The sequence below is a fragment of the Dermacentor variabilis genome, chromosome 5, assembly GCF_050947875.1.
Source record: "Dermacentor variabilis isolate Ectoservices chromosome 5, ASM5094787v1, whole genome shotgun sequence".
NCBI classification, from domain to species: domain Eukaryota; kingdom Metazoa; phylum Arthropoda; class Arachnida; order Ixodida; family Ixodidae; genus Dermacentor; species Dermacentor variabilis.
The window spans coordinates 48,517,348-48,545,109 of NC_134572.1; the positions used below are offsets into that span (position 1 = coordinate 48,517,348).

The 27,762-nt window shown below is 43.5% G+C and overlaps 2 protein-coding genes across 2 annotated transcripts in view; both read right to left on the minus strand.

The window, feature by feature from the left end:
- The window catches only part of LOC142582558 (cytochrome P450 3A19-like), an 89,710-nt gene that overhangs the window by 42,443 nt on the left and 19,505 nt on the right, over nt 1-27,762 (minus strand). The window lies entirely within an intron of this gene.
- LOC142582556 (cytochrome P450 3A11-like) lies at nt 102-27,644 on the minus strand. The gene is made up of 14 exons (XM_075692407.1): nt 27,358-27,644; nt 22,036-22,132; nt 20,585-20,637; nt 19,344-19,440; nt 18,711-18,827; nt 16,895-16,983; nt 12,900-13,045; nt 11,068-11,183; nt 10,152-10,296; nt 9,045-9,205; nt 7,652-7,743; nt 4,235-4,378; nt 3,513-3,675; nt 102-1,618 (listed from the first exon to the last, which is right to left on the minus strand). Exons 1-14 carry the CDS (start codon nt 27,423-27,425, stop codon nt 1,541-1,543), a joined length of 1,566 nt encoding a protein of 521 aa, XP_075548522.1. The 5' UTR covers nt 27,426-27,644; the 3' UTR covers nt 102-1,540.

Below are 27,762 nucleotides of genomic sequence, written 5' to 3' on the forward strand. Positions count from 1 at the left end.
AACTTTGTGACGCGAATTAGTATACACAACTAGGGTCGCTGCATATGTCATTCTCTTTATTTTTCGGAATCGTCTAAACATTCATAGTGGGCGAAGTAACTAATGAAATCGAGCACTTCAAAAGCCTGCGTGATACACTGTGGGACACATTTTGTCATAATTTTTGGCTTTGCCAATTGACGAGGTGCAGCCGTTGCCATCTAAAGAACCTGTTCTATTACACCATTTCAAAAAAATGGGGGCAAGAAACCATTACAGTTTCAGATAGCAACCTAAACTACATTTGAAAATCTTCTTGGCTGACAGTGTCTTGTTCGGAAGGTGCGTCTTGCGAAAGAGCGTGTTCGTAATTATTAAGCAACAAATGATCGATCGTAATCATGTATTTCATGTTAAAGGTTGGTATTCTCATCTTTGCCAGGCACCTTCTACAACACGACAGCATATTGTACTTGACAACCCTTCTGGGCCGGGAAGGCACCCAACTTTTAACGTGGCAACATAAGTTCAGGTCATAGCCACGAACACTTTTCTACGCTTTAGCACTTTGACTGGGTTTTCAAGCTGATCTTCCAAGTGTCATGTCTTCCAAACAAACATCACACACTTTCTCACTGCCTGATCAACGATCCACTTACAGGATATATATTCCTTTGGAGTGATTCCTATGCAACTGCCGTCTGGTGCGCAGCCTTTTTGCAAATTTTCTTCTGCAGCACTGATCTGGTGAGGGCGCCCAAGAAGATAATATTTACCCAATCATAACGCATGCTGCCTTGCACCATACCTTTCGGCTACGCAGCCAAATGACCCTAACCGTTCAGCCGACTTTCTCTCCCATGTATTCGTCAGCATTAGGTAGTGTCAGAACAAGCACGCACGCACGTACACCCACGCACACACGTACACAAAAATAGTATACTTAAAATAAAACACGGGTGGAGAACATCTCTACAGCATATATAATGGAAACAATGAGATAGTGTTCTTCTGTGTGTCATTTCAGCATCTTTATGAAATCTAAGAGTGCTGCATTTTGTTTCCGTAAGAGGCCCACTTATCACGTATTACATATTTGCTCTACTAGCACGTAACGTCTCAACGTGAAAAGCGTCAACATCTCTTAGACAATTCAATAACGCTTTTCGGAATTTACAAAATGAATGCTAGGTTTTATTTGCAAACCCCTCATTCCAGTGCAGTTTGTGTTCGTGCAGTAATTGGCAACTGCGTCTTATGAAAAGTACGTCAACTGCACTACGTGTATCTGAGGAAACAAAACAAATTAATCAATTTAGAGCTCCTTTGTTCTTCGGACAGTAGTTGATTCTGTTAACCTAACAATAGCTTATGTTGCTACTATACATTAAGAACTGCGATGAGGCAGGGAACTTGCGCTTGCATTGATAACGCTGTCTTTCTAGAGAATAGCTTGGTGTCGGTTTGTTTCGGTGAGGCGGAAATTTTCCTCAGGTGGTCAGGTGGAAACCACTTTTCGATGTTATTGCGCGTTTAATAACTTGAGAGAAAATCCCGCTTGTTAGCCTCGTTTCCTGATTCCGAGTGTGATGTCCTTGGCAGTGAGGACGCTGAACCCGTTTTGGAATTCCAGAGGCACCTGTAAATAAAGATAATTTTAGTTACTTACCATCGTATCGCGAGCCCTAACAGACATGTGGTCATGGATGCAAGGTAGTCAATATTACCGAGCATATTCAGGTAAACATATTATATACCGCCCAGGATCAGTAAGCATATTGCAAGGTATTCTGAGCGCCATAAAATGTAAAGCGTACTGATTTCTCCGTGAGCGAAACTTGGTAAGTTTTCTGTACTTGCTGTTTTCATGCCGATGGCTGACCATGAAGAAGTACATTGTGATCGATTTAAGCTAAGAAAGGGAACCACAACGTCCAGTTTCATATGATCGTACTTCACTTCCACTGTCTCAAGCGCGTGCGCAAATGTGCTGCAGTTCTCCGCAAAGTTAATGAAGCGATTCGCAGGTAATATCAGCAAGATGTGAAATTCTGTCTCAACCGGTTCTGAGCACTCAACTCTATCTGCGCCTGTAGCTCAACAACCTGTAGTGAAACACTCCTCCACTACGCAAGTAAACCTAGCTTCTACGCGCCTCTCCTTGTCGTCTTCTGCCCCTATCTGACGCTTTCCTCCACTAAAACATTTTTTTAGGTACTGACTTTACTTCATCATGTTTCTCAAGCGGATTTTGTTTATGTATTAGTGTTTAAACCTTAGACTGAGCTACAATGTTCTGTTGTGATAATCATATATTTGTTAATTTTCAACTAAATGGTGTCACTAGTAGACAGCGCCGGCTACCTGTTGTCTTAATTCAAAGATGTGCACGAAATGATGCAAGAACTTGAAGAATAGCGAAATAATTATAGTGACAAAGTATACTTGCACAACGTAAAATCACACACACACGCAAATACTTTTCTTAGCCATTTTCCAAAACGATAATGTTCCTTTGGAAGTATAAATGGCGTTCCCCATTAGTTCCCAGTTATTTTTGCGCAAGGGCCAAGGGAAGGTGATAACAAAAGAGAACACGGAAAAACGATTATGCACAAATGCAGAAAAAAAAATATTCTATTGACAAATACAATTTCAATGATAAAAGTCGGCATCATTTAGTTATTTCCAATTTTTGATGAAAGTTTACAAATGCACATTCTGCACACTCTTACAGTTCTTGTGTGGCACGTCTTCAATGTACAATTTACACGGCAACATCGAAGCACGCCGTCACAGAATGCAGTACGATGTCTACATAAGCTTATTTACCACAGTGACACAAGATGAGACCAAGCGATGCTTTACGAGGCTCCAGCGCGGTATTTTAGTGGCTTTAAAACCTAACAGGCGACTTTATAATGAGTTTAGAATCCGCAATGGTCTAGAATCCGGCAACATTGATGCCTTCAGGTAGCATGTGCGGTTTATTGACCGGTTGCCTTCACCCAAAAAAGATCGCGTTCTCGTGACGCCTGCGGCAGAAAGGATGTTCCACATCCGCCGCCAAGGTTTGGGAGTGGTGGCGCCGGCTAACACTCCAAGGGCTCTACTGAGAAAACATAAATGCCCAAGAAAGTGGATGGGGAAACGGTGCCACGATAGCTCTATTGGTAGAGCATCGCACGCGTAATGTGATTGTGGGATTGTTCCCCACCTGCGGCAAGTTGTTTTTTCATCCACTTTCATTTCCATTAATTTATCGTTTCTTTATTTCACTTATTAAGCACGAGTAATTTCCCCTATGTTGTCCTTGCTGTCAGTGTTTGTTGGCTTCGTATGATATGACTAATAAAAATCGGGCTCCTCTGTTAACCCCCTTTCTTCTCGTTTATAATGAGTGTCTCACAAACGCTCCTGCCTACCCCCTCCCTCCCCTTCCTTGGTACCTTGGTAGCTTCTTTCACTTAATCAAAGTATTCTGTAACCATTAAAGACAAACGCACGGTGTGGACGCAAGCATTTCAACTCACTTTCGTTTTTTTCGTGCGCACCACCTTGACGTTGCGAATAGTGTAGAGCACAGAAAGCTTCACTGCTTGCAGAGCAAAGCGCATGCCGATGCAGTTGCGGGGCCCGGCACCGAACGGCAGGTACGTGTACGGCTGGATGGAATCCATATTCTCGTCGCTGAACCTGCAAGAAGTTGGTCAACTGTGTCACTCTGATCTTCTTCATCTCAAAATAGACTAAGCTTAGGTGACTGTACTAGCATGAGGCAGCGAAGTATGGAGTCAACGCGAGCTACACATAACTTCGAGGGAAAAAAAGCGACGTGACAAGACGGCCACGAGTTCAAGGACTATGGCCTGTTCCGTCTCGCTCTGAGCGTAGTCTTGTTCAGCTTTCTCGCACTGCGCTTCTTAACGACGATAAACTTTAAGAGATACCTATAATATTTGCATCTTCTAAAGCTTTCTGAAAGAAAGCGCTCCGGCAGAGCACTTACTGACATGTCGTTTAAGGCAAGATCCGACTGCAGTCAACACCGCCCCCGGTGTCCTCCTCCTTTACACTCGATACACACGGCCTTTATGAGAGGCCTGTCTCTTCTTCTGTGTCTTCTTGTGACCTTGTGTGGCGTTTTTTTTTTCGTGCTATAACTCGCTTTACCATAATACACCAACAAGCCCACATTTCAACCCTCTAAGTACAGAGCATTCGAGATTTTCGTATTCAGGTTTTATTGGCTTACCTCTCAGGGTTGAACGTGAACGGATCAGGAAAGTACTGCGGGTCGTGATGCATGGAATAGACGGGGACTGCAATTAAGTCTCCTTTCTTCACTTTGATTCCAGTGTCTCCCAGGACGTAGTCCTCGACTGGCGATCGCTCAATTCTGTCACAATGAGAGGTGAAGTAGCATGTAAGTCGTTCGTATAACTGTGATTGAGGCTCGCTTCCTATAACTATCAATGAGCTCGCTTCCTAAAGTTATCATTTTCATGTGACGGCCTTTGTCAGTATATTCGCACTGACTCCCTCTTTTTTTTTTACCAATCTGTCTTTGTTTCTTTTTCTACACGGATAACCTCCTTACATTCCCTTCTTCATCTCTCTCTCACTCTGCCTTTCATTGGAAGCAGAAACTTATCACTTAATTTGACATTTTGACCTGTACCATTGTTACTATTATGTGCCACTTTACAAAGGTGAAAAAATTAAAGGTAAATAAAATTTCAGATTATGCGGATTTACGTAGGCGAGCACATTAGTGATATCTCCGCATACTTCTATATTACGGTGCTAAATATTTATTTTTTCAGCAACATTACGCTAAAATGTTCAGTATATGAACTAAAACGAATGGTCTAGTGATAATTCAATGCTTCAAAATGGAATGAAAGGCTTTGATTTGAATTTATATCATTCAGGTATCGTGAAGCATTCGGTATTTGACCGAATTTACCGGGCACTAGCACTAAGTGGATCGCGCGCATACGTGAAAAGGCGCCGTGAACGTGGTGCGTACCTACTAGCTGCCTTAGGTTCTGAATGTTAAGTTCACTACTACTACATACTAGTACCTACTAGCTGCCTTAGGTTCTGAATGTTAACTTCACTACTACTACCTACTAGCTGCCTACTAGCGGCCTTAGGTTCTCAATGTTAAGTTAATGGATCGCGCGCATACGTGAAAAGTCGCCGTGAACGTGGTGCGTACCTACTAGCCGCCTTAGGTTCTGAATGTTAAGTTCACAACTACTATCTACTAGTACCTACTAGCTGCCTTAGGTTCTCAAAGTTAACTTCACTACTACTACCTACTAGCTGCCTACTAGCGGCCTTAGGTTCTCAATGTTAAGTTAATGGATCGCGCGCATACGTGAAAAGTCGCCGTGATCGTGGTGCGTACCTACTAGCCGCCTTAGGTTCTGAATGTTAAGTTCACTACTACTGCCTACTAGTACCTACTAGCTGCCTTAGGTGCTGAATGTTAAGTTCACTACTACTACCTACTAGCTGCCTGCTAGCTGCCTTAGGTTCTCAATGTTAAGTTAATGGATCGCGCGCATACGTGAAAAGGCGCGGTGAACGTGGTGCGTACCTACTAGCTGCCTTAGGTACTGAATGTTAAGTTCACTACTACTACCTACTAGTACCTACTAGCTGCCTTAGGCTCTGAATGTTAAGTTCACAACAGAAAATTTGAAACATTGGTACACCGGCTGCGTCTTGGTACTGCATTTACGAAACACTTCTTGTACAGGATAAAACGCAGTGCAGTGTTCTTGTGGTCATGCAGACGAAGATGTGCATCATCTTCTTCTCGAATGCACGAAATACTATGCACAAAGAACGGTACTGCAAGCTAATTTGCTTATATTAGACAGAAGACCATTCACTCTTAAAAAGATACTCGGCCCATGGCCAACTGCGGGCCTTCAAAAAAGAGCCCTTCTTGCTCTGAAAAAGTTTTTAGAGGGTACCAACACTTTGGGAAAATATTAGGTATCAGATGATCCGAATACACTAAATCGCATATTTTACGCAATATGTATAATTCTGTTCTGTACTTGAAGTGTATTACATGTGTTGTGTGTTTTGGCTGTTCAAAACATCTGACTTTATATATGCGTACGTGGACTGAACGAGTGCACAGAACTTTGCGACTCATGTACTGCTGGACTGTATATTTTTTATTGATCCGGTGTTCTACTGAGTGTTATCTTTTGTGTCGCTATTCTACCTTTGTACGCAAATTTGTTTCGTTTGCCAAGTGACAAGGAGTAGCCGGTGCCACCATAAAGGCGCCAACCTCTCCTAACATTCACTTAAATAAAAAAAAAAAGTTCCCTCAGTCAGAAATATTTCGCTAATAAGCGATAATTTCCTGTGTGAACTGTTAGGATCTGCTGAAGCAGTGCCTGCTTCACCAGCCAAAGTCGACGCAAATATATCGCGAAGTAAACGCATTACTCCCAACCACGTAGTGTGGCACTTATATGTAAAATTAGATTGCTTCCTGGATTAGCCACATGCGTGGTCTATTCATTCCTGTGTGCGTGAATGGTGACGTGTGCTGATGATTTCCTGAATGCAGCTTCAAAAGAGCGTGAACTTAAATACTGCATACAAGTAATGACCACATAAAGCAAACAGACAATGAAGCCAAGGAAATCATAGCGGAAATTAACTGTGGTTGAAATTGGAATTTATGAAATAAGGAAGTCTAGGGGAAATGAAAGTAGACGACACGATAACTTGTCGCCGCTGGGATCAGCGCCCACAACGTCCGCATTACGCGCGCGTTGCACTGCCAGCTGTGACAAGGCCACGGCTATCAATTCCTCCACTAACTTGGGTATTTGTGTTTTACAAGATGTAGCCCTGGGAGTGTTAGCCAGCCCCACTCAGAGCCAGGGTGGGCGGACGTGGAACATCCTTTCTTTGCCCGATGGCGTCACCCAACACGAGATATTAGGAAAGCAGGCACTTGGCTAATAAACACTCGTATGGTACCTAATAACATAATCGTTGCCACCGGCGACAACGTATCTTTCCTTCCTTCTTTATTTCCCTTTACTTCATTATTTTCTACATTCTAATTTCAACCACAGTTAATTTCCCCGGTGTTTTCCTTGGCTTCATTATATGTTGGCCGTATGTGGGTATGATTCACATAACCGGGTTCCTCGGTTCTTCTTCTTTTGTACGTACAACTAAGTATTTTGGCACATCCATAATACATCTTCGAAAGGCCACGGAAAAATAGGCACACATCGTACGACAATTGTACAGTTGTGGAGAAACTGGATGGGCCTACGGAAGTACAGAAAGGGGTCCTCAAGTGAAGCCACTTAAGTAAACCTCTCCTATTACGCGTTTAAAGAACTGATGCGAGGGCACACGTATACAAAATAATGAGAAGTAGCGAAGACGGAAAAACAAGAATGCAGCGACCCAAAATCCTCAGTTTTTCTGAAGACAATAAAGAGAGATGCAGTACTACACTAAACAACAATATATCGAACCTGCATAAGATAACCATTTGCGCAAAGATGAGACAAACAGATTAAAGATTCTGCCTTCGTATTCGATGAGAAATACGCAACTTTTTGTACCGCTTAAATTCTGTGATATCGGCAATACATACGACAAATGACATTACCGTGTAGCTGGAGGGTACATTCGAAGAGCCTCGGAGACAACACCGTGTAGGTACTTGAGTTTAGTAATCACATCCAAACCGGGATGTTCTCCCTGTGTGGCACATGGAAAACGGCAAAATGTTAGAGAATATTCTGAGAAAGTAATCACCCCTTTTGCCACTGGTATACCAACTATTTCTTTTTCTCAAGCGTTTCCACATGTCCCGCTATCTTTTTTGCACTGTTTTCCCTATTACTATTTTCTTTATTTTAGCATCATGAACACTTTTCTGGCACTGCTTTTAAAGCGCTACACGAAGCCCGTGATAAAAAGCGTATTGCGAAGTACATCGTGTTTATGTGCCACGTGTTCGCCGATTTACATTTGGTACCGTTGTTGGAGCTACCATGTTTCCTCTCAACTAACTGAAACGAATAGCATCACATCACAACGCATTTTTTTAAACTCTACTTAACGTAACGTGTTCTTTTTCTTGAGTTTCCCGTTATTATTGTGCTACTATTCCTTAAATACTGTTTTGTTCGTGGCGCGGATGCAAGTTGACGTTCCCGTGCCTCTGCCGGAGATGGCGACTTCAGCGACGGCAGCGTTTAGGAAGCGTACCGGTCTCCAGAGCGATACCGACGGCGATAACACCAGTGTCTACTCGCTCAGCAGTATGTCCCGCTCGCTCTGTAGTTCTATTGACTATATCCTACTTTGTGAAAGTTTCTTGTTCACTGACCTCTCGCGTTCAAAAGCATTCGGTGTGCCCTTTGTACAATTTTAACACGACATTACTGTACGTTAGCGCATTTCTTACACTGTATTTTTTATATAAGTATTCACATATGTATTCTAATTATTTTATAATCTTTTAGTGTACTCTCCCCCCTTACACAATGCCTCTAGAGGCCTTTAAGGTATCTTTAAATAAAGAAATAAATGTGCCGTAGGAACAGTGCTGCCTCAGCATCATGGCGCCGACTACCATCACTCCACTGTATTTTTTATATATATATGTATTCACATATGTATTCTAATTATTTTATAATATTTTAGTGTACTCTCCCCCCTTACACAATGCCTCTTGAGGCCTTTAAGGTATCTTTAAATAAAGAAATAAATGTGCTGTAGGAACAGTGCTGCCTCAGCATCATGGCGCCGAGTACCATCACTCCTGTTTTACAAAGAAGGGAGCGTCAGAACAAAGGGTCATCAAGAAGATTTTCAGAAAGAAGAATGACTTCTTTCTGCAGTGCATATAGCCGCTATGGAAATGGCAGGGAATAACAGATTGTTGAGCGTTACTGCTTCGAACACTTTCATATAAGAAAGCACGTAGATTTTATAGCATCAACCTACAATACCCACCAAGCTACATTACTCAAGCATGGATTTAGACAGCTTACGTGCATATTGAAGCATTCGTCCACTTCCTCTCTCAGCTTTTCCTGCACCTCGGGGTTAATTGCCAGCTGGTAAAGCGTGTACGAGATCACACTCGAGGTCGTGTCCTGGCCAGCGAAGAAGAAGAGCACGCATTGGGCCATTGCTTCATCCTCAGTCAGTGCTGCAAAATGCACATCAGTGGTTAAAAAGATCGTCACAGCACTAGCTTCGCTCTCTCTGTTCTCATTTATGTAAATCGGTTTAACCTTACCCTTACAGCAACCTTGAAACACAGCTTCTAATCATCTTCCAATTTTATTCTTTAGTAACTGTTACGAAGATCAGCTTCGCCAAGCTGCACTTAAATATGTTGGTAAAATGAGAAAGTTTCCATAGTTATATTTTAAAGCACCACTTTCCTTGCGAACTGCACTTGTAGCTAACTGAACGCGTTGGACAGCGCACGCCCTTTTCTCCGTACATTTAACGCCGTTTTATGACGTCCTTGTTGTCGTGACGGCCACCATCGGGAACACTGGCCTAATATCACTTCGAAAAACCAAAAACAATCGAGAATATTCTCTGCGATGGCTACCTGCAAATGTCCAGACAAGTACGCTCACATTTAGCTTGCTTGACGTTTGCGGTGCGCAAAGCATCAAGGTCTTTCTCCTTCGTTGAGACTATATTGCGCATTGCATACGTTAGGAAGAATCTCTTGTCGACAATAATCTTGGCGCCGAATAATTCTTGTGTTCAACGTGTAAAAGTCTAACGCTGTTGTGTACACGTAGAGGCATAAAAACTCGTGAGATATTCTCGATGCCCAAGCATGGGCTAATATAAGCGAGGTATGGTTACGGTAGCAGAATGACACAATGCTCATTTAAATTAATTCACGTCTGATCCATCCTGTTTTTAATGAAGCAGCCACATTTGTCTGCATCTTGAAGAGCAACACACTGTACCGAAAACACTAACAATGATATATTTCAGCTGCACTGAGGTTTTGAACATCACTTGATGTATATTCAGCTTCGTGGCTGTACGTGTCACTCAACCACACCTAGTCACCTTTTCCATTTACTAGATCTAAAAAAAAAACATTTAGTAAATGATAGCCATACTTTTGTTTGACGAAAACGACGTGTCGGACTTCAGGTCTGAACCAAGGTTGAAGAGTTGATTGTCGCGTTCAGAAGCATTTTCTACTGCGGGTGCAAGTTTTCCTTCCTTGGCATCCATCATCAGTTGAAGAAAGTCCTCGTGCCGCTAAGAGAGAGAGAGAGAGAGAGAGAGAGAGAAAGATCTTTTATGTAAAAAACCAAGAGGATTGGCCGGAAGAGCTATCTGGCCTGCTATTATATTTAGCGGAAAGGGATAAAGGGAGGCAATTGAGACAGTGCGCCATGAAGTCCATAGTGAAGTACCTATGCATGCGACTCGTAAATATGTTCATCGCATAACACGTCACAATCCGCATGCGCCTGTCACGCAGTTCTAAAGCCCGGAGGTGAGGCCACTCTGCATTAAAAAAGTTCAAGGGTGCTCTGGTTCGCCATGCACTTTTGGTGTTTTTCGATGGCGCCAGAATCTTCAGCTCCGAAAGCCGTCTGTCATCCGAACCAGACACTCCAGCATTAAGCGTCCAACATTCTCTACTGCAATGAGGGCCATCGCAGAGGACGTGCGAGATCGTCTCTGGCTTTGGCTGTGACAGTCGGAGTCATTTTTGAGGCTGTTCTTATGAAGATAACGTCGAATAAACGCCACCTTGAGTCACAGGTAAAGCTTTATGAACTTGCATTGCTTAGGTTGGAATACTGAACCTCAGTTCTAGGTCTGGCGTGAGAAGGTAATGTTGGCGATAGTTAGAATCGGTTCAGTGCGTACTGAAGGTTCTCCTTGTTGCACAGGAGAGCAGTGCCGTAATGTCATGTCTGGATAACGCTATGGTGATGGTGTCGGCGTCGGTATGCGCAGGCTTTGCTTCTGTATTAATCGTCAATTAACGTTTCCAAAAATGGCCAGTACGTTACTTACAGATCGTTTGTCATGCCGGCCCTTGATGATGTTGAGGCATATCTCCTTGAAGTAGAGGAATATGTCCGTGTTAAATGGTCGTATCCCAATCAATCTTGCGATGGCTGGGAATACAACTGAAATTGAGAAATAAATAATTGCAGACTTCTCTATCTCAGCGCCTCCTTTATCTATACAAGGAAGAAAATACAGTCAATTGCAGACTTTTACGCAAAGTGTCAGAGCTATCCGCAGCATCCTTAGGAAAACAAGCACGACGTTCTTTCTTACAATATACGCTAACATGCCCAATCCCACGCTAAGTGCTACAACGTTTTGTACATTAGGTACATCTTAACGTAACGTACTTAGTCTGCTTATTACTACTCGCCACATGCGCATGCATGTAAATAACGTTTCTGTGAGTATTCCTTGATAGTGCGGAAAATGCATGGGCTGACCATCCCGGCATTAAGAGGAAGCTTTAGCGCAGGGGCTCCTATCTAAATACATGAAAAGGGGAAATTGTTTTTTTCTGCAACCACTGCACCAAGTGTGATGAAGTTTGTTGCATTGGAAAGAAAACGTTAAAATATAGTAACTGTTCGTAGCAAATTTTCGGTTTACGCCGCCAATCTTCTCATAGCAATTGGTAAATCTCACAAATCTTATGAAAACGAAACTATGAAGTTTACAACTCTCACTCTTTTGGAATACGCCTGCAAACAATGTAAAAAATTCACGTAATCTGTAATTTGTTAAATGAAATTTGTACGCCTTGGATGATCTAACGGGTGCAATTGAGAGAACTTCGGTATCTGTTCTTAGTGCAGAGCTACGAATTAGTGAACTTCGTGCTTGCATTTTTTTTCAATCTTACCAATTTTCTTAATGTTCGCTTTAAAAAATCGGGTCTTAAATGAGAAGTCCACTGCCAACAGTCACTGTAATTTAACATTCTCTGCCAAATGCAGCACATTTCTTTAATATGGGCCCGAAGGTTATCTCAGAAACGCGTTTCTGTGTTTTACATGTATTTAAAACGGCGGAATCGTAATGGGTTCCCAGCTAAAGCTTCTTCTTACGGAAATGCGCCTGAATAGAAAACTGTGTCTGAATGCATGAGCATCCAAAAATTATATCTGATAACGCGCTGAGGCTCCAAGATGTTTCATGCACACACCGCGATGAACTGCAGCTATGCTTGCAGTACAGCTATGTAGTATTAGAGAGGTTCGTCGGCAATAAATGATTCTAGAAAATACATGACGACACTTGGCGTAGCCACTCTAAGATAACGGAGACGCTCTCGAAATGTTTCCTCCCTGAATGCTAATAGGCTTTTCGGGAAAACAAGGCAATATTTGTGGAGTAGAGACCAAGCTTTATTTTATTTATTGACATTCGATAGCACCAGTTTATATGATGCAAACGGGAAAGTTCGTTGTCACTACAATGCTAAAAAAAGACACTACGCGGTACACATGGATTGAACGCATTAGATACGTTGGCTGAGCATCTCGAAGCTGCATAGTGTTTTATGAGGGACACAGGACTGCGGGTTGATTTTGACCAACTATGGTTCTTTAAGATGCACGCAAAGCACTGTGCGCGACAGTATATACATTCCATCTTTGCCAATGAGGCGGCCGCCGCGGGACCTTAACCTCGCCTTTATGCAGTACCCAATAAGCCACAGTGGCACCCCAAGAACGGAAGCAACAAGTAAACAAATATTATTAAGGGGAAAGAAATAACGCGTGTTGTGAATAACACTCATTATCACCTTCACGAAATGATCAAGTAACGAGCTAAGTAAAGAAGGAATGATGTGGCCACGTTCGACTACTCACAAAAGATAAAAAGTCGAGGTGTGACACGTCCCGAGAAGGCCTGTCGCGATCTGGTGACGAACTCATTGGTCTGGTCCGAGTGAGAGTCCAACTTCGTGCCGAATGCGCATCTTGCAATTACGTCCACTGCATAGTTGCCAAAGAACCTGTGTGGCAGAAACCATTAAGTAGGTCATACGTTACAGGTAATAAAATGATCCCATTAAAAGTCATGAAGGTCCTTCGCAGTTGTTGAAAATGGGGAATGGCTGAGGTCAATGCAGTGCTTTAGACTTACTATCGCTATTGACTACCTTGGAAGCAGCTGCAAGGTTCGTTTCATTTGAGGCTGTCCGCAGCCGGCGACACGAAGATATTTCGTAAGTTATAACAAACAATCTCTTTATTAGTTCAGCCCTCCCACAAATGTCATTGACGAGATTGTGATCGTTAATTTCGAAAGTAAGCAGTCGATGCCATACTGTAGTTTCTCATTCCTATGAGGTATATAGGAAGGACACAACATGCACGTGCGTGCCGATCCAAATAAAAAAAAATCGAGTGAGGCGCAGCGATGAGGTTAGAGCGCAGCTGCATATAGTAAAGAAACAATCCGATGACACTATAAACACTTCTAGATTTAAAGCAAACTATACTGCCCTACGTCTGAAGTAACCCACACCTCTCTTTCTTGCGCGTTGAAGTCCTGCATATTTTATAGCAACTATGTTTCTTAAACACGAAACTCGACACCCTAAGGCTCGGCTGGCACAACATAATGTTAAAGGTGCATCGGTGTTCCGTATGCACTTGTACAAGGCTGCCGTAAAGAGGTAACGTTGCGTGGTGAGTCTTTCAAGTCATCTGTTTCGTAGTGTATGTTAATATACGAGATATAAACATGACGCAATGCGTAGAGAGAGAGAGAGCAAAGAGAGGAAAGGCAGGGAGGTCGAACAGAATAGCGTCCGGTTTGCTACCCTATACTGGGGGAAGGGAAAGAGGGAACAGAAAGAGGAAAGCAGGATAGATGGAACACTGTGTGCACGCAACAAAGCGCCTTGAAATCATTCAAGTCCAAGCAAGTGCCACGCCGATACATTAGGCTGCCGTCATTCTGTGGTCTGAGGCCAATCTTGGTCCTTCCCCATAGCTGGTGATGCAAGTTTAAGTCCCCTGTGAAGACCGAGGACCCACTAGTTGTCAGCACCACGTTGCAGTACGTGGCATTATATCGTTAAAGTAGAACCCAGCCTTTTTGTCTTCAGTGCGAATAGAATGCTGCGTGTGAGCTATGGTGCCTGCTCAAGACTTGCAAGTACTGAATTGAGAGCATCCAGCACTTGCACTGCACTTCGCCCTGACGGAGTGTGCAGGTTATCCAAAAGCTTTCGAAAAGTATTCATCAGAGACCGGAGCGTCATAACCACTTGCCGGTCTTCTTCGGGCAATTTGTCAGGAACCCGTGCTGTGCACTCTCCAGCGGTGCGCAGCTATATCACTTGAATTGGCTCCGGCTCCATCTGTGGCATCGGCTGTGGCATCGGCTGTGGCATCGGCTGCGGCTTTCTTTGTGACTTCCACTGTGGCTCTTACTTTGACTGTAGCTTTAGTATTACGGACCAAGTTGTATTGATCTCCGCCATGACCTTGTCAGATTTGGATTCGATTCCGCCAGTCCAAGGGGGCAAAGGAGGAGGTGGTGTCGGATGGCGCGTACTTTTCACAGAGGCACCAGCGTTCTTTGAAGTCCGACGGCGCCGGGAGCGTCGCATTCTAACGACCGCAACAGCTTCCCTTCGAGACGAGCGGCCTCTCGCTATCTGCTTCAAGACCGCCTTTTTCTTCTTCATTTTGGGGCAGTTTTTCGAGAAAGCATCATGGTACCCAAGACAACTGTTCATTTGAGAACTGTGGCTGCACAAGAGTCTGCAGCGTGAAACTCGCTGCAACGTGAGTACACTCTCGTGTTGTCCGTCTTTCTTGTTTCCGTGGTTTTATTTGCGCTAAGCTACTACTTTAGATCGTGTTCTGGCACACGGCGCTCACGTGTCCCAGCCTCATACAATTGCGGCATTGAAGTGGCTTTGAAATGAATGGCCACAAAGGGCGCCTAAAATGAACCACCTTGACATGCGAATGGAGAGTCTCGCCCTTGAAAATTATTTTCACACAGCGGGACGTGCCTAGGCGATACACATGGATTATGGCGACGCCATGAACGGCAGGCTTCACTAGAATCGGCAAGTGAACGCTGGAGGTGCAGACGTCCACTTCGTAGATGACACCAGCAGTGGTTTCACTGTCCAGAGAAATATACTAGCGGACCTTCACTCCGTAAAGTTCTGTAACTTTACTCAAATTTCGCAACGCAGCCTCATCTTTGACGTCACTAGCGAACGCATTTTTTCGTGGGTTGACTGTAACGTCTGTGATTTCATATGGTGTCACTGCTTCAAGTTGCACCAAGACAAACTCTCTGTTGAGTTGCCTCAGGTTGTCGGTATCGAGTTCTGGTACATAGAATAGTAATGCCTGCGGCATACCGAGTTGTTCTTACCGTTGATGTGCTCGAAGACATGGATGCCCTGGTGGTGTGTCTTCGGTTTCGCCTTGCGGCTCCGCACAAGCTCGAAGGCGTCATTGGAGAAGTCCTCACTGCTGAGCGAGTAGACACTGGTGTTATCGCCGTCGGTATTGCTCTGGAGGCCGGTACGCTTCCTAGACGCTGCCGTCGCTGAAGTCGCCATCTCCGGCAGAGGCACGGGAACGTCAACTTGCATGCGCGCCACGAACCATAGCGGCTCTCCAAAGATGTGCGCAGAAATCAGTGGAAAATAGCTGAGCTAGAGAAATAGCGTCCTTGATCGCAGACACTTCGAATTCGTCGCAATGAATAAAACGAGTGACTTAGAGGCCCGCAAGTTTACAAGGATGTCTTAAAAAATTGCTGGAAGGAAGTTCCCGCAGCTTCTTATCGGAAGAGGGGAAGTGTGTGTGTAAGACAAAATGAGCCATGTTAAGCTTGCGGGGAATGTGAGAAAAGCGCTTCTTTTCCTTCACTATAAGCCAATGTTTTACCCAGTGCCTCCTGAGACGGCGGCGGTATGGCTTCACTTCCAGGACATTACTTCCGTTTCAGTGATTTATTTCAGACCTCCTTAGGCACCACGCGCGACTAACAGCGCGGAAATTTCAAAAGCAAGCAATCTTATTTTTCTTGAAGTGCGCATCGGACGAAGCATTGTTACCGTACGTTCAAAAGGACAGACTCGTTGGGTTTGGTACTGCGTAATTTGAGGTAAAGCGAAAGAGAGCATGCAGGACGACAGAAGGGGACTAAGACACAGCGCTACTAACGACTGATTGTTCACTGCACATGGTTAAACCTAAAAAACAGGAAAACAAAGCTATCCTCATAACATAGATTACTCTTCAGTATCATCATCTGTCACAGGCTGCTACCACGATAGGAACAGGATTTCTTGCTTCGATTGTAGAGTCGTTTTAAATGAGCAGAAGCAATAATTCTACAAGTTGTCCCTCTATTTCACTGTCGAAAAAAAAAAGAATCCTGTACCTAACATGGTAGTGGTCTGTGTATAAACGTGTGATTTAGGCAGGAAGGTATACAGCTGCACACTTATGTCAAATCGGATAATAACAAAGTATACCATGGCACTTTCTTGTAAAACAATGCACATTAACGAGAACCTGTATGGCAAGACACGTACGTAGGATACGAGGCGAGACGCGTACGAAAATGGTGAACGTTGTAAATTGGTTATTGCCTCCTTTACCACACTCTCTACGCTTTTCTTGGTGTTATCAAGAGCGATTACTCGGTAACCTTTCTGTTGATATCATGAACCATCCTATTTCGCTGGCTTCCCTATTGTTTGCTGCCGAAAGTAAAATCCTTGGCCGATATCCCCGATGTCTTTGAGAATACGAGCGTATAGGAGCTACTTTGTGAATGATATTCATTCTTTCGGAAAGCACACGCGGGCACTCACTGTTTGATGTCGATGTCCTCCTCCTTTGCCGCCGCCTCTTTCAGGTGTTCTGCTGTCACCACTGCGCAGTCCTCAATCAAGCAATTCATCTGCGTTAATTTGTCGATGCCAATCATACATCATGTCTCTATGACAATTAAACGCAATATTTGCTCAAGGAGTACTAGTTCTTGGGCTACTTTGTGTTGCGTAATGGTGGAGGGAAAATACCCCAAAATAATTACGCTGCTTACTTGCGCCGTCTGTTTTAAGGCACGCTTCTGAATGGGAATACTTAGCAACCGTCTTTGATGTGCAAGCGTCATCGTGTGATATTGCTGCATACGTTACTTGTGTTCGTACTATTTTCCTGTGCGTGTGTGTTCTTAGCGCTAATTATGTTTAGCAATATGTTCTTGCTACAAGCCACTAAAGTAGCACACCTGTGTTTTCCAACGAATGCATACACCTTTAACTGTCATGTTGCTACTTTCTGACGATGTTCTGTGCCTTAATACCTCTTAAAAGGTACAAAAACAGATAAAACACAATTACCTTATTGAAAAAAAGACAGTAATTGTTGGAAAACATTTGTTCGACAATGTGAGTGCACTGGTACATTTGAGCATGGCTTCATGATGTATTATTGCAGTTCCACGCAACATCGATCATGGCTCTGCACTTCTTGAGAATTCATCTCGACTGTGCTGTGTTGCAGCCTCTTCCAACTATCTTTATGGCTACTATGCTCGAACAATAGAATAAGTTTGTCGCCGAAATCATCCCCAAGAAACAGACATGGTCAGTCAAACCTATACTATGGTGTAAGACTGACACGTTAATCCCAAAGCAAGGGTTCTCACGGCTTAACATTCGTTATCATGCCGTTCACCAAGCTGTTTCTCATGCACCTGCCTATTATTGTATTTATCATAACCGATATTTTAAGGCGAGCTACTATGTTTTGATACTATATGCCACTGTAAAAGATGGTTGCTGTTTCAATGCCTCTTGTTTTTCTACCTCCAGAAGCTCAAAAAAAAAGTATTTGTCTACACTTTATGGATCATTACTGTCTTCCTATACATGCCTTTTAGTGTGTGTCTTTTTCATTTTTCTTTTCCTTTTTTTAATTTTCAACACGCTAGAAAGAAGTTATAATACCCAAATATTCGTAAACGATGTAGCCTCCCTTAACTACTAAAAGCAGTTTTTTTTCTACTGCTGAACACATTCTTGACATCGAGCCTTGTGCATTATTATCAGTACAGATCCATACTCTCGCAGTAAAAAAGACTGCTTGTGGCTCGTTTCTTATATGTTATTTGGAGTTGAATAATTACTCGGCTTGCTCCTATTAACCAAAAGAAAAGTGAGCATATTCCTTCAGGGAGCAATAAAACTCTATGCAATGAACATTAATATGAAACAAGCAGCTACTCTCCTTTAACCAACCTCTCGATCATTCATTGTGAGCACACGTTTCCAATTTCTTATCATTTTTTTATTCATGTGGTCCAAACAACTGAACCGAACAAAAAAAGTAAGCTTGAAGCCAATGTTTCGACAAAGAGATATGTGTTTGAAACTTTGACTCAGGGTGATATTTTCTTGGTTCGCCCATTGGCTGAACACTTCGTCTCCATCCTTTCGTGAACTTTTTCGTTTTTTTTTACTTTCCCATCGGCTATGCATCTTCAGCGTTCCGTTAAGTCTGCAGGAACTTTAAAAAACATATTTCTTGTCTTCGACCGTCTCTGTTCTATAATATGGCACTGTCACTACGTGCTGTCTATCTACAGCTTAAAAAAATAACGAAGGCAACAACGCTCATCACCTTTCTCAGCCTTCCAGTAGAAAAGGCAGGACTCGAGGCCGGTCGAATCTTTCGCCATCTATCCACGGAAATGACGCTCATCATATTGTCCAATATGGGGTCGGAGAACTTGAACGTCTGTAACAGGAGATATTGGGTAGCGAGGAGGGGCTCCTTGGCCGGCTCGTTGTCCCCTTAAAAAGTGAGCACGTGTCACTTTCGGCAATTTCAGCAAAAGTACATAGACCAGTAAGCCGTCACACTCTAAATGAAGGCACCGTATTGTGAATAATGGAGCAGTATATAGCGTTAGCGAACTCTGCTAAGCTCTTCTTTCTTGTTCGTTCGTTGGTTCATTTGTTTTTTGTTTGTTTGTTTGTTTGTTTGCTTATTTTTCTGTCTGTCTGTCTGTCTGTCTGTCTGTCTGTCTGTCTGTCTGTCTGTCTGTCTGTCCATCAGTCCATTTGTTTGTTTGTTTGTTTGTTTGTTTGCTTGTCGCAGAATGTCCAGTTTTGCCATGTGGTTGTTTCTACAATGTAAAACAGAATTATGTTGCAATAACAATCATCTTCTACACATCGCAGCTTCTTTTTTGGTCATATTTCCATCACACCACTTAGGAGGAAGTGGGTTTAGCCCTGCTACACGACGTACCCTTCTATTGGGCAGTGCAGGAAAATCCTTGACCATGACTTGCTTCACCAGTTCGGGTTCGGCGACAAAGAGGATGCTCTTGCCGGTCTCAAAGGTACTGCATAAAATTAACCAGTCGTCCCTTGCATGTGATCGCACGAGAAGAATGAGGAAAGTTACATTCGGTGGCATGTATTTAGCTGATTGCTAATGCACCACGCTGTCCAAATGTCTAGGCTCTCAATAAAAAAAAATATTGTGGAGCTTTGTCATTTTAGCCCATGGTTAGGTTATAGTGCAGTTTCGGTTTCGCCAGTTACCTGACTGAGCGTAATCGACAGCCGCTTTTGAGTTATAGTACGAATACTTCACGAAATTTAGATGGAGGGAGGCCGCTCTTAGTTTCACTGTCAGCACACACAATTAAGGGCCAAGCGTCTCTCACGCTCAATCAGAGCACGAAATCAGGGTTCCTTACTTTTCTCCTTAACTCCACAAAACCCTACGTATCATTTTTGATACGCTGATATTGATGCTTAAAAACTTGAATTTAAGCGCAGGAAACCGAATGTACAGCCTATAGTACTAGCTATTTTGATGTGCTGATGGCAGTTTTCAGTTGTCTACCTCAGCAGTTTACTTACTAATTCACTAATTACCGCATTAATTTTTTATCAACTATAACTTCACTGTTTTCTTCGCAGCATTACTCTCCATAGCCAGAAATTAATGTCAACAAGTTTCAACTTTCTTTGATGTGAAATGGTTTGCGGGCTCTGCACATGAAGGAAAATTAGGCAACTGGGTTCACCTTTCTTTCCCAACACCGAGATCACATTTGTATATGTAGAAAAGGACCATGATATATTGTTTGTGCTAGAACTTCATGAGTATAGTAACTAATTAATTACAAACTGGTGCGCTAAACTGTCCACAACTGAAACCTCATTCCAGCCCATCGCAGACACTGCTTTTGACGGTGGTTAAAGCTTCCAGTGCTTAAAGAAGATTTGCCGGTATCGAACTTCCAGGTATTGAGAGGCCAATAACGAATTTACCATACCAAGCTCAAACAATAAAAACTTGTTCTATCGTCTGCTTCATGATAAGATCATTACATTTAGATTTCTGTGGCTTCTAATATTACCGAGCCCTGGTTCACGTTGGATACAATGAACCAAGTAAGCCTCCTGAAATGTCGTGTGCCCTACATGTTTTTGGTTAGACAGAGACAATTACCTAACTGGGACCGATGCACTCACCCGAATAATCGTCCATACTTGTTGTACCGGGTCGTGTCAAGAATATGAATAGGCTGTAAAGTAAGAAGGCATTGAATCCAAGTTCAACAATATAGAATGCGTGAGTTCATGTAATCAATGAAAACACAGCACGACAAACTTAAATGAAGAGTGGATTTGTGGCGCATCATATCACATGGATTATTTTAATCACGGCAATTATGGCCTTCAAAAGCAAACGCACTCCTCCGTATAACTGTAGCATGGCTGCTTATAACTCAGCTATATCACTCGGTAGTTTATTCGGAAAAATGATTCTTTCAAAGTTTGATATAATTTTAGCACAGTGAATTCATACACCGCATTAAATATGAGTCCTTCAATCCTTATACTCGTTCGTTATGCATGATGTCATTACTTTCCAGACACCCTTTGTGTTCAGCGTATTTGTTCGTTCTCTTGCTGCTTTATTTTTTCCATCATGTCGTTTCCGTTTCGTCGTCTGACGACGAATTATGGCTTGAAAGCCAGACGACAAATGGCGCTAACATTTCCTAGATCAGCAGAGTAAAATAATCAAACAACGATCACATCAATCAGGACGCTGCGACGAAGGCAACCATGAAATCATATTGTTATGCAAAACTACACAGCATAGTAGTGGCGACGTGGGAACGCGAAACCATCTTCATAACTCGAATTTGCCTAGGTTGTCAAGCGCTAAGCTTTTTGTAAGAAGACAGCAATACTTGCATCGCCAATTTACCTAACTATATTCTACCTGAGGATAGGAATCAGTATATTTCTGCAGGCGCCATTGAATAATAGAACATTCTGGGTTCTGTGAGGTGCAACCCTTTGTCGGGTTGTGGGGAGTGTAGGCCACAAGCTATTCATTCACGAGCCAACTTCGTGGTAACGATTTTACATTAAAAAAACTATTTGTCGATACACGTTTCAGGAACATACCTCATGATGCTGCTCAAGCGTAGGAGAAGTCATCATTCTGCTGTAATTTACGTACTTATTTGCTAAAAACAAACTGCAACCAGTTGAAATATTAAACAGCCAGCTACATACTGGGCTTAATATTGTGAAGTATTGGTATAAAGAACAAACACGTATTAGAGAAAACAATAAAATGGCCTGTAATAACAACGTTTTGTTGACAGAACATATTAATTGATAGCCACTAAACTCTTTTTCCTTTTTTCTCCTTTTTCTGTTTTCTTTCATTTCTTTCTCTTTTTTTTCGCGATGAAGCCCCGCCTGAAGTAATAATGCTTCGTGTTTTGTAATGTATGTTGTTTGAAAGGTTAATGAGCTGCCGGGTATGCAACCTCTTGAAACAAAGAATTTCCGGGCAGATATGAGCATTTCGAAGTTCAAACTCTGAAGCTTATTTATTTTACTACGTAGTTACATGGCAGAGTTGTAACAATAATTTGTAGTAATTGTAAATAATAGCTTACTTGGAACATGAGTTTCAACGTGGGGCCAAATATGAGGGCAAATGGCTCTGACGTGACATTTTGGTTCTTCCAGTAGTTGCGATTCCGATATGCATACCTGCGAAGATTTCACAAATAACCGTTGCTCTGGCGTTTGCTTCTTGCGTAAATGGCGCAACCTCAAAAATGACGTCTTTACACTGAGACTCTTTTTTTGTTTTAATATTATTCACGTGCCACAGAATTGCTTGCGAACCGCAGAACTAATGTAGGATGTCGCACTCCGCTGATTTGTGCAAGAAGTGTGTACAACCCACAGGCATCTCATGCGTACTCATTGCACACATGCGCATGCAGTACACGCACAGCCTCACGCATACATCGCTAATTGCGATGTCATCGACAAACGCCATTTTTTTTTCTCTCCGTCTCAGCCCCCATAAAAACTCCTGCTTCAGGGCTTTAGAAGCACAAAATTGAAATTGAAATTTCTAGCGAAAGGTACATTGCAAAACAGAAAAATGTTTGTAGAACCACTTGATAGTGAGCATCGAGTTTATCTGTCCTTAGGCGTTTTATTAACATGCTGTAAAGATACTGGTGGCAGGTGGTAAACGACCTTTTAAATGTGCTCTTATACCGGCATGTTATGTTATTGTCATTGTAGAACTTGTCGACTGTCAAGCAAATGTATACAAATAATTTTTATAATGCATCAGCTTGCTAATAACTCCCTCCCGACTGTCGGCCACTTTCATTCAAATTCTTCGCAGATATTATCAGAGAGACCTTTAATTAAACTCTTGTCTACGATAGGTATATTAAGCTGAAAGGTGTATCATGACACCTTACAGCAGCTAGCACAGAAATTCCATCAATGAACTGCGCAGTAACAAATAGTGCAGAAAGCGCTCTCTTCATCAGGGCCGGTATTCGTAAAAAGCTCTTAAACTGTAATTGTTCCTAAGAACCAATTTCGGCCAATCCTGGAGCAAGACATTTTATTAGAAAAGCCGGCCTGCCAATGACAGCACTTACGAACAATAATCTTAGTGATTTTGGCCCGAGTAATTTGTGTTAACAATTTGGAGGTTTAGAAAGTGGCCACGTTGGCACATCAGTGAAACGCCGCTGGGAGTTTGAAGCAGCTTGTTTATGAAGCGAGGGACAAAATTGCTGATTCGTGGGAACCACCTTATTGTGGATTCTCCGCGTCATGTGACGGCAAAGCTGACGTTTGCGTGACGAAATGGTAGCAGGTTAACAGCATCATCAAGCAGTCACAGTTTGGTAAGCTGTGGCCGCCTTGCCAATCGCTCAAGGCCGAGCGATATACGTGTATTGTATTAATTAAAGGAAAATGAGACATCCACCCAATCGCAGCAATTGCTACAAAGGAAACCCATAAGGTTTTCTCGAAGAAAAGCCTCGTAGTTGAAGAAAAATTGATCCGGGACTCGAACCGGGCACCACCGCCTTTCGGAGGCAGCCGCTCTATCATCTGACCTAACCAAATGGCTAGCAGATGGCAGAGCGAAGTCGAATTTGTCGACAACTCGAAGCATTTATTGTGTGAAAGGACACCTTTTATTTCCTCTTTTGAAGACTCGGTATGGCCGGGAGAGTGGTGGAAGTAAAAAAGTAGAAAAGTGGGCAAGTTGGTAAGCATTCATAGTGGTAACAGGCGAGAAAAAAAAACAGCGGACGGTGTAAAGGAAACACAGTACGAGCACAGTACAGAGGTAGTGGCACATGGGTGGGCTCTCAAGGCGTACGTGGGTAAATATTGTTGGGGTTGGCCTTACCAGAATTTAACAGCCGTTGCTGAGTAGCAAACCCGTTACCTCGTTTTCAGTAGCACGACAATACAGCCAATGAGGAGTCTGTGCGGTTTAGGTGTCGCGCATAGGACACGTTTTGAAATAAATAGATTAAGGGGTGAGTCGTACCTTTCCGTGCACCTTCTTTACGAGTAAACTACGCATTTAGGCGAGTTGGTAAGGGGCGATATTTTAACTTGATAGCGTCAAAAGCCCCATATCGCAGCAAATCCGGTGTCGGCGTAGACGGAGTTGTCCGTGAGCGAAAAGTGCTGTATATATTTACGTATATGTACATGCGGCATATGCAGGCTTTATTGCCACGCCATTCTGCCACTAATGTTGCTCATACTTTGTCTTACAATCTTGACAAAGTTATTTCTCGGAATTTGGAGAATGACAGCCCACGAACAGCTGTCATGAAACTACACACCGACAGCGCATGCCTTTCATGTAAAACCTTTCCAGAATTAAGCATTAAAAGTGCGAAACAATAACAGAAACCTCGAAATCGTGTAATTACTTTGGTGCTTCTGTGCACAACCTCCAGGATCGGCCCACGCAAGAGGCCGCGTTTCTACCAGAAAGCTCGGCTGCGTACATACCGTTCGCCGCCAGCGTTTCCCGGTACACGTTAAGGTTACATAAACTGCACTTTCTGGGAAACGTGAGAAGCAGTCTGGGGTCTTTGAATCCTATCGCATTCCACTCTTAAAAGCGAAGCTTAAGTGCCCTCAGATATTTTTTTTTTCTAGTTTTGAAATTGGTCGGCTTCAATAGCAATGTCTTGCGTTAAGTCATATCATGCTTGCGATATCTCTGGCCCTCTTTGCTTTTTTTGTTTCACTTGTTCTTTCTGTTCTCATTGCTTGCGCTACATATACATGCGGTGGTTGTTCAGTGGCTATGGTCTTGGGCTGCTGAGCACGAGGTCGCGGGATCGAATCCCGGCCACGGCAGCCGCATTTCGATGAAGGCGAAATGCGGGAACACCCGTGTGCTTAGGTTTAGGTGCACGTTAAAGAACCTCATGTGGTCGAAATTTCCGGAGTACTCCACTACGGCGTGCCTGATAATCAGAAAGTAGTTTTGTCACGTAAAACCCCATAATTTGCAGGGTGTCCAGGCTTACTTTTCACACTATTCTTTGAATTCTGCTTAACTGCATAATTAGTCAAGACTAACTAAACATTGCAACTTCGGAAGCAACGAAGTTAGGCAAAAAAAAAAAAAAAGACAGATTAGGAAGTTGTACAACGCTTTGCGAAACGTCTGGTTAAACAGTTCCCAACGTTCTATGTAATACGCATTAGTGATTTTTTTCCTCTTACTACAGATGCCCACAAAATAAATGAAAAAAGTACCACGTGAAATGCCTGCTTGCGCGCCGTGATTTCAGCGTTGCCAAACGCTCCGCGTGCCAATGAACAATGGATTCAACCTTGAGTGCTTCCGCGTCGCCTGCTTCTCGCTATCATGAACCACCGCGGGGGAATCACATCGGTGGCGTAAATCGCACCGCGAACGCTTACGCCACTGCCCTGTCACCTTTTAAGCGGCAGCACGCCCTGCTATATACTATGTTCGTTGCGCTGCAATCGCGATGCGTGAGTGGGCATATCACGTGGTATTTCTTTCTTCTTTCTTTTTGTTGATCGCGGGCGTCTGCACTAAGCGGAAAAGCACTAATACCTGATAGATAGAAAGTTAGAAACTGTTTAATGGGAGATTTTGCAAAGCGCTCCACAACTTGATAATTGGAATTTTTTGCCTAACTTCGTTGCTTCAGAAGTTAGTTAATGAAGTTAACCTTGTCCACTTTTGTTATTTGGGACAATACAAAAAATAGATTGGCTTACTACATAGAATAGTCAGCGACATGTGTTTCGTCGCGTCGTCTTAAGATTGCATCGGCATATTTTGAACTCTGGGACACCCTGCACCGCGACCTTATATTCTTCAGCTCTTCCATGGTCTTACTTTTTCCATTGTCTTCTGCTTTTCCATTGTCTTAAATTGCTTCGCAAGACTCTCCAGAATGTACAACCTATCGGCAGGGAATTAAGGCGTAACGTTATATGGCACGATCCGGCCTCGGCGGCCCGAACCGATGGATTACTCTGCTTCCTCCGCGGCCGCCTAGGTGCCCGGGAGATACAACGTCGCCCGCTTCATTATAATCTCTGGTTATCTCCTGATGCCTCTGTTTGTGACTCACATGTGTCCCTCTAGAGCAGCAGGTGTGAAAAAAAAAGATGGTTGGCTTTCTTTTCACAGCGAATAAACAGCAGAGCAGCTACAACGAAACAAATAAAATTTGGCAGCATGTTACACTCCTGTAACACGTGAAGGCGAAATCCTGCTGCACACTTGGCAATGCGCAGACTCGCATCATCGCGTTGCTCATTTCGCTGTTCACCTTCTTTAGCTCGTTTTCGACGCTTAGCTACGGCTCTGCGCGCTCATACAGCGGGGTCAGACTGTCGCCAACGGCGTCTCTCTTCGACTTTACGTTGCGTCCTCTCATTATAGGGGATTGAAACGTATGCTGTTCTGTGTGTTATATGGGTGATTTCAGTGAAGGTACGCGCTGTTCGCTTATCATTTGTTTATTTTATTTACAAATACTGCCATCTTTAGAAAGCAAGACCTCGCATGAGTGAGTACGTAGGCCTTGAAAACAAATAAAGTTTATCAAACATAATTGGTCAATTGAATAGACCGTGAGGCCATTCACGCAAGGACACTTTCAGGTTATTCCAAAGTTCGATGGTGTGGCTTCACTTTGCTGACCGCTTGTACTCTCAACCTTACGAGGGTATTAGCCATTGCATGTTTCGCTTTCTTCGGGGGTATGAGCCATTGCTTACAGGGGCATGAGCCATCGAGAAAGTCACGTGGTTGTTTTTTTTTGTACCACTCAACTAGACGCTGGGCTTCTCTACGTTTTATGCGGGATTAAATGAATGTGCTCACTGTACACTTCGCTTTGATGCGTACTTGTATAGCCTCAGCATTATGAGGGGGATGAGCCATTGTATCTTTCGCTTCCTTAGGGGATATGAGTCATTGTTTCTGATGAAAGCTTTTGTAACATTAGACCAGACGAAGCGCTTTTTTTTTTCAAGGCCATCGCTGGTAAGAGGAACTTAACGCTTTTGCCTTAAATCCAATTTCTCGTGGCGACAAAAAAAGCGTCCGGCGACTTCTGCAGCACCAGTGGGAACCTTGCCATTTACAGGCGCCTTCTGTCAGTGACGCAAAAGAGAGAGAGCAAGTTATGTTTAACTGAGAGGACGATGTCAATTTTTTTTATCATGCGTTCCTATGCGGATATACATGTGCGCATGCACCTCGAACACACAACCATTGAATGTGCTGCGTACGTTTCCACCCTTTCTTCTGCCGTCCTCTCATCTGTCCTTAATTCAATTAGCCACCCGCCCCTTGGCACGCTGCCCCCTCTGGCTGACAAGAGGATGCAGGGCATGTCACGGATCGCAAAGTAAAAGAATGTACTCACAGATATAAGAGGACACAGACCGTCGCCGCGAAGATAATCCAATCCGGTAATCCCAGGAAGGTCGCCATGGTCAATCCGCTATTCGTGATGCCTCAGTGAGCGCACGATTATACACAGGGTTGTTCCCAGCGCCCCCTGGCCGCCGAACGATCCTCTCGCTGTCCGGGGAAGGCGCGTCGTTGCCGCTCGTCGACAGCCGAGCTCCGTATCCGCGAGGAGTTGGTTCAGCCGCGCTCGCTGCTACGTAAAGTGGCAGCGAAGGCAACGTCGGCCGGAGAATGCGCGTGGGTTGCCTTGGGTACGAAACTATCTCTGTCTCTCTCTCTCTCTCTGGAGAGAGGAACCAGAAGGGAGGGGGAATCCCGGGTGAACGAGTGGAACCCGTATAATGCGAAAGTCGAGTCG

What these genes read in the sequence shown, in the direction of transcription:
- LOC142582556 (XM_075692407.1), bottom strand. Translation starts at nt 27,425, where the DNA reads ATGGCGACCTTCCTGGGATTACCGGATTGGATTATCTTCGCGGCGACG. An exon ending in CTGCACTGCCCAATAGAAGG is followed by an intron (nt 18,828 to 19,343) that starts GTACGTCGTGTA and finishes CTCCTGTTACAG; the next exon opens with ACGTTCAAGTTCTCCGACCC. An exon ending in ATGTACCCTCCAGCTACACG is followed by an intron (nt 4,379 to 7,651) that starts GTAATGTCATTT and finishes TCATTGTGACAG; the next exon opens with AATTGAGCGATCGCCAGTCG.